Raw genomic sequence first — 7,337 nt, 5'->3', positions numbered from 1 at the left:
GGATTATTTTAAAAAAAAATTCAAGTGTAAAGAGGCAATTTAGTATTTGTGGGTTGAGATTAAACCTAAAAATTTAAAATTAGGTACAAATGACTTTTTTTATAAGGTCAGAGTATAAATGAAAAAAAAGTTTAAAATATGGGTTTTTTAAAATAATTAAGCTAATAAAATATCATGAAGTAATTTAGTGGAGGAAGGTGAGGAGTTAATATTTTATAAAATTTATTTTTAAATAAGTATAGATATTTATATAATTTATTATATCAAATGAAATATATCTATATTAAATTAGGTATTAAATAAATCTATACAAGTAATAAAATAATTTAAAATTCAATTTAACTAAATATATGTTTTTTTATATGTAGTAAATGTATATCATCAGGTAATGCTCCTGAAGACGAAACTTCTCCCATTTCGGAAAGGAAAAGTTGTACAAAAATGCTAGTTTTTTTATTTGATAAAAAATAATGCTAGTTCGGTCTCGGAATTAGGCCCGATTTACATCCAAAAATAGGAATTTTTATGTGCTTTTATATCCGCACTGTAACGGGCCAAACCCGATATAAAACGGATCCAGAAATCTAATAATGTAACATAGTGTATAAATCGGCCGACGAGCCTGAGACTTAGCAAACCCAACAATTTTCAGAGCAGATTTTGGGTTCACCAGAATTCGGAATCAATCACGGTTTGAACTGACTGAACCATATCGACGAGACAGACAACTTCCGTTTTCTAACCGAGAGCTGGTTCCGTCAAACCGATGGTCAAAATCCACACGAGTATCAGGTACTCAAAGTTAACGAGATTAAAAAATATCTTTGACCTTATATGTATACCAACTGCACATGAGCCTATTTATAATGTTTACTGCTTTCCAAAAGCATATCAATTAACCAATTAAATAACTAAATCACATAAATTAGCCAAATAATATAATTCCAGCTCATCATTTAGACATCGTAGGACTGCCATGAAAATATAATAACAATTGTATAGGATTTTTAAGACTCACTAGTAAAATCAATCAAGCAAATCTTTATATCCGGATTTAGGGTTTGAGCATGTAATTAATCCAGACCAGCTAGACTTTTGATACTTGTTAGAAAGTTTTGGGGTTAGATGTATGCTTAGAAGTACCTGATACTTGCCTCAAATACTAGTATAGATCGAGTCATATGCGGGTCAAACCTGTTTACACACTTTCATACCTGTTTATTTACCAACTTTATATCCTATGAACTACATATACTGTTGAGATAATATTAAATGGAAATATGTCCGACAAATAAAACTGGTAACCAATAAGGCAAGCACACAAGTCTCGAGGAGTTCCACGAACTCGGTCTTTTGGTCCCATGTACGATATCTTATCCATAAGCGAGTAAGGTTACCTATTCAGTTAAAAGGTGTTTCCTAGTTGAACTAGATGACGACTCTATTTTCAAAACTTATTTTCTGATCGAAAAGTCTGCCATAAGCTTTGGGCGAGCAGCGCCCGAACCCCACTTTGCTCACACCTAGCTTTCACCATCGTAAGTTGTTTCAACAAAAATTAAAACTAAATAGAAATAATTTTGTAAATCAGTTAATGACGAGATTAACGGTGAAAATATTTAAGGATAACTCTCAAAGATATATGCAAATCCTTTTCCAAATCGGTAATCGTATTTTTGCAATTTTAAAAGTATAAAAGTGAAATAAAAAAGTTCTAATAAGCGTACTACAGTAATTTTGAAAAGTGAAGCCTTTAATCTTAGTTTTGAAATTACTTTAGGCTAATCACATAAACCATATAATTTTCTCTTATTAATAACATTTAGGGGATATGTTCTTTTTTTTTTCCAAAAATATCCTCCATTTTGATATTTTTACAAAAATATTTTTTATATAGTTTATTAATAGATTATTGATAATTTATGGCCAAATATCGTAAAAAAGTCAAACCTTTTATAAAAGTTTCATAAAAGTTCAGATCTTTCAATTTTGCCGATTTTGGCCAAAAACAGATTATTTGGTTTCAATTGTGACCAACTCTCAATTTGATTTCAATTTGCCTATGTGGCGTCTACATGGCATCCACATATATTGAAAGGTCAGGAATTTTGTAAAACCAAATAATTCATTTTTGGCCAAAATCGATAAAATTGAAAGGTCAGAAATTTTGTGAAACCAAATAATCAGTTTTTGGCCAAAATTGACAAAATTAAAAGGTCAGAACTTTTGTGAAAAGTTTGGTATTTTTATGACATTTGGCCATAATTTATTGGTAGATTAAAGGTAAAAAGATATTTTTGTAAATTTTATAAAAAATAAAGGTATAGGGGGTAATTTCCCAAGCCAATATTCCTATAGGGGGTAATTTCCCAAGCCAATATTCCTTTCCGCATTTGCATAGAATATGGTATATTTGTATATTTTCTTTTCAATTTAAACATAATATCTTTATGATCAAGTAAGAATGTCTGACTATGAAAAAAAAACAGAATGTCTGAAATAAAAAAAATTTAATATATTTTTAATCACATTACAATTATAAATTTTTAATTAAATAGCATTTAACTGAAAACTAAAAATTTATAATGCCTTTGAATATTCGCACATGTATTGATATACAATATGGAAAAGCCATATTCCTTTCCATATATTTGCATATAATATGGTATATTAGTATATTTTCTTTCTAATTAAATTTAATATCTCTATAATTTTTATTTTAGAATATAATCACATTACACGCACACATTTTTGACTAGATAACATGTAACTGAAAATATTTGCATATATATTGCTATACTTTCATATTGAAAGAAAAAAAAATCAATAACGGCCTACATGTAATTACAAAAATTTATAATGTATTTTAAATAATAAAAATTAGCAATTATTAATAATAGCTTCAGAGATTTATTCAAGTATAAAAATAATTAATTATTAGTAATAATTTATTTAATAAAATTTAAGTGCACCACGTTTTATGCGAAAACTTTGAGTTGGTAGTTTTTGCCACCTTATGACTTTAATATTAATATTATTAATAAAAAAAATTCATAACGACCATGTTAAAATGAATCACGTTACGAGTCATATATAAAATATGAATTAATATATATTTTTATTTGTCTTATATATATTAATTATCATGTTTTGAAACCTAAATGCACAAATACTGAAAAAATAAAATTTATAACTATAATTCTTTTAAGATGATACAGAATTTATCAATGTAGAAATTATAAAAGCAATAAGAAATACTAAAATATTTATTTATTCTTATAATAAATAATAAATAAATAAAATATAAATTAACAAATCACATTTTATAAATCAGTTTGAAACATATAAATCACCACTACTAGTTTAAATAAAAGTGCAAAAACCTTACGTCTAGAAATCTAGAAATGGAAAAATATTTATTTTGCAAAACAGAATTAAATGCCATATTTTTAGGTTTCTCTATTTAAAGATTGTGTAGTAATATCTCATTTCCCATTCTAAATCTTCAGCCAACCATTCCCTCTCTTTTATCTTTTCACGTACCTTACATTTCTTGAACTAACCCAAAGCAATGGGCTCTGAAACACAAAATCTAGACACTAAATCTCGCGAGTCAACTCAGTATCATGTTGTTCTCTTCCCTTTCATGTCAAAAGGTCACACCATCCCTCTCCTTCACCTCGCCCACCTCCTTCTCCGCCGTGGCGTAAACGTCACCGTCTTCACTACTCCGGCGAACCATCGCTTCATTGCATCTTTTCTTTCCGATACTAACGCCTCCATAATTGACCTTTCATTCCCCGACGACGTACCGGAACTTCCTTCAGGAATTGAAAGCACTGACAAGCTTCCTTCCATGTCACTGTTTCCTGTTTTTGCACTCGCCACAAAACTCATGCAACCGGAATTTGATCGGGCGCTTGAAGCTCTTCCACTCGTTAATTTCATCGTCTCGGACGGGTTTCTATGGTGGACTGCTGAATCTGCTATGAAGCTTGGTATTCCAAGGTTCATATTTTTTGGTATGTCTAATTATTCTTCATGTGTGTCAAGATCTGTAGCCGAGTGCAAGTTACTGCTCGGAGATGAGTCGGATGACGAGTTAGTAACTTTAACTGAGTTTCCATGGATTAAGGTCACTAGAAATGATTTTGATCCAGTTTTTGTAAAACCTGAACCTAAGGATCCTCATTTTGACTTCATAATGAAAGTTTTCTCAGCTGCATTCATTAGTTATGGATATATATCAAACAGTTTTCATGAACTCGAGCCTGTTTTTGTTGATCACTTGAACAAGTCACATAATCAACAAAAAACTTGGTGTGTTGGGCCGTTGTGTTTATCTGCAAAAACACCAAATCCTGAAGAGAAAAACAAACGGACGTGGATTCAATGGCTAGATGAAAAGCTGAAGCAAGGAAGCTCGGTTCTATACGTGGCGTTCGGAACTCAAGCGGAGATATCTGTCGAGCAACTCACGGAGATAGCGATCGGGTTGGAAGAATCGAACGTAAATTTCTTGTGGGTGATACGAAAAACGGAATCTGAATTGGGAGATGGATTTGAAGAGAGAGTTAAGGAGAGAGGAATAATAGTGAGAGAATGGGTAGAACAAATGGAGATACTAAAGCATCCAAGTGTTAAAGGATTTTTAAGTCATTGTGGATGGAACTCAGTTTTAGAAAGCATATGTGCCGGAGTGCCGATTCTTGCATGGCCGATGATGGCGGAACAGCCATTGAATGCGAGAATGGTGGCGGAGGAGATCAAAGTAGGGCTAAGAGTGGAGACATGTAACGGGTCAGTGAGAGGGTTTGTGAAGTGGGAAGATTTAAAAAAGATGGTGCATGAATTGATGGAAGGAGAAAAAGGGGAAATAGTGAGAAAGAATGTGAAGAAAATGGAAGAAATGGCCAAGAAAGCTATGGTGGAGAGAACCGGCTCATCTTCCCGGACATTAGATATGATAATTGAGAAACTTTGCAAAAGCAAAGAAGAAATGGATTTGAAGAGACGGGGAGCTATCGCACTGCAAGAAAATTAGCATTTTATTCAGTCATTGGGACCCTAAAAGTCCGATCGCCAACGGTCGCTAAAGACTTTGGAATTGAAGGTATAAATTGCGTCGAAAAAGGCTTCCCTTCGCTAATAGTCAATTTCATAAAAGGAAAATGCTTTATAACACACCTTGTTCGGTAGGAGAGATTCTTAGGTAGACTTAGTCCACCACGTCATCCGTAGACTAACCTATCACATTTTGACACGTCATTAAAATAATGGCACTATCGTAATTTTGTTCATTACTTGTTTACACCTTTGGATAGTAATATTACGATAGTGCCATTATTTTAATGACGTGTCAAAATGTGATAGATAAGTCTACGGATGACGTGGTGGACTGAGTCTACCTAAGAATTTCTCGTTCGGTAGTGGTATTGATTTATTATTTTATGTTTCCAACTTTCCATTCGGCATCATACTTCAATTAACATTAAAATAGTCTTTTCTCTGTCCTAAAATAATAGACAATTGCATTGCTCAAATAAATCATTACAAATGAGGTGCATAAACCGGCCTTAATTTTCAGTTTCGCCTTTGATATCCCCTAGTACTGATGGGACTACATGCAAACTTTTACGAACTTATTGAGTATTATAATGAGATATATTAATGTTCTTGTTGTTAATGATTTTTTTCCCCACGAAGAAACTATTTTGTAGGTGTAATAATTCAATCTTTTCATTAAACCATAATATACAACTTTGGCAAAATGTATTCATAAGTTAAACTCATTAGTCTTTGTATGTATTTTACAAAATCATCGCAAAAGTCTTAGGTAGCTCAACATTTACAACAGTTATTACCTAGTATATTATTAGTTTGAATTAAAATGCATCTATCAGCGGTCGAATATAACCAGTAATGTATCTTTGGCACATGAGCTCATCCACTAGTAATATATCTTCGTCGAGGCAAGTATTATAGTTTGGCACTGAAATGGGATATGTGTAAGGCTTACAAATTACGATCAAATAGAATGAAACTATTCGAGGGTTGGAAAAGGAGGCGTCATTTTAGAGGTGCGGAGTAGGTTTGGTTTCGTGATTGTCAGGCTATCTTTAACTCACTTTCTCCTCATTTGGGTCATCTTGATAAAGTTTGGTGGAACTCTAGTGCTCGGATTTTTCTTCGACATCTGTTGTCGTCTCTTAGTTGGGTGTGGAAGGGAGAACTATGACATCTCTGCAATTCCTGCTCGTTTTTTTTGGACCTGGTCTGGTGATACTCAGACTACAATAGAGTGTTCAAGAACGCTCCGAACAAGGGTGTGGTTATTTTTAACTATTTTTTAAAGGCAGTTTTTCGCTTTAAAGTTTGTAATCGGAGGTTTCTTATTCTGATTTTGATCTCTATAGGAATTCTTTTTGTATTTTATTTTCTAGACCATGATTGTTGCCTTTTCTTCTAGTTGTAGCCTTTAGTGCGTCGCCTAAAGTATGTCACTTTTTGTGCGGAAGTTCGGAGTTTAGGTGTTTTTGCAACTTTTTCTGATTTCAAAATACATATTATTCATTAAAAAAAAGAAAAGATGAGCTTTCTTCCTTTCGTCATGTAGATTAAGACAAACATGTTCATTCTTTATTTATTTTATTTTACATTAAACAATTTGATTTTAATTTTTATAAATATTGGGTAGAGAGCTGCACTTCATAATTGTTTGAGTATTAGTTGTTGAATATTAGTTGGGCATTGTCCTCGGGTTTCACATTTACTCTTTGAAGAAGATTCTTTTATGTTCTTTAGACCATATCAAAAAGAGTGTTAAATATTAAGTGTGATATAAATCTCACATTGAAAAAATATGAGTAAAATAATGAATATATAAGTGAAATGGATTAGCTAACCCATTATCTTTTGATGTGGTGTTCGGCCCACGGCTATATGGTTCTCACTCTAGGCCCCGTGAATGTATTTTCTCATGCATTGTGCTCCTTCTGAACCAACAATTGGTATTAGAGCCCGAATCGGCTAGGTGGAACTTAGTGACTCTGATCGTGTAGTCCTAACGAGTTGGAGTCTAGTTCCGAGTGAAGAGCGGCCCTATGTGGAAGGATATTACACTTAAGGGATCCCATATGAGTAGAATTATTAACATATAAGTGCAATGGACTACCTAATTCATTACCTTAGGGTTTTGGGTTCTATGTGGTGCCCGACTCATGGTTATATGGTTCTCATTGTACCTCATGAATGCATTCTCCTATTCATTGCGCTCCTCCCAGACCAACAATTTACTTGTTAGGGTAGTAGAAAATAAATAAGAAAAGAAAAAAAAG

General features: G+C 32.7%; 1 protein-coding gene across 1 annotated transcript; it reads left to right on the top strand.

Annotated features, from left to right (window-relative positions):
* Window positions 1-3,489: 3,489 nt before the first annotated feature.
* LOC126675399 (UDP-glycosyltransferase 90A1-like) lies at window positions 3,490-6,495 on the top strand. Its single transcript, XM_050370039.2, has one exon. The coding sequence runs from the start codon at window positions 3,572-3,574 to the stop codon at window positions 5,042-5,044; it is 1,473 nt and encodes a 490-aa protein (XP_050225996.1). The 5' UTR covers window positions 3,490-3,571; the 3' UTR covers window positions 5,045-6,495.
* Window positions 6,496-7,337: the final 842 nt, after the last annotated feature.

Source organism: Mercurialis annua, linkage group LG3 (genome assembly GCF_937616625.2).
Source record: "Mercurialis annua linkage group LG3, ddMerAnnu1.2, whole genome shotgun sequence".
NCBI classification, from domain to species: Eukaryota; Viridiplantae; Streptophyta; class Magnoliopsida; order Malpighiales; family Euphorbiaceae; genus Mercurialis; species Mercurialis annua.
The sequence above is the reverse complement of the archived record's forward strand: the minus strand, read 5'-3'. Positions and strand labels throughout refer to the sequence as shown.

What these genes read in the sequence shown, in the direction of transcription:
- LOC126675399 (XM_050370039.2), top strand. Translation starts at nt 3,572, where the DNA reads ATGGGCTCTGAAACACAAAATCTAGACACTAAATCTCGCGAGTCAACT.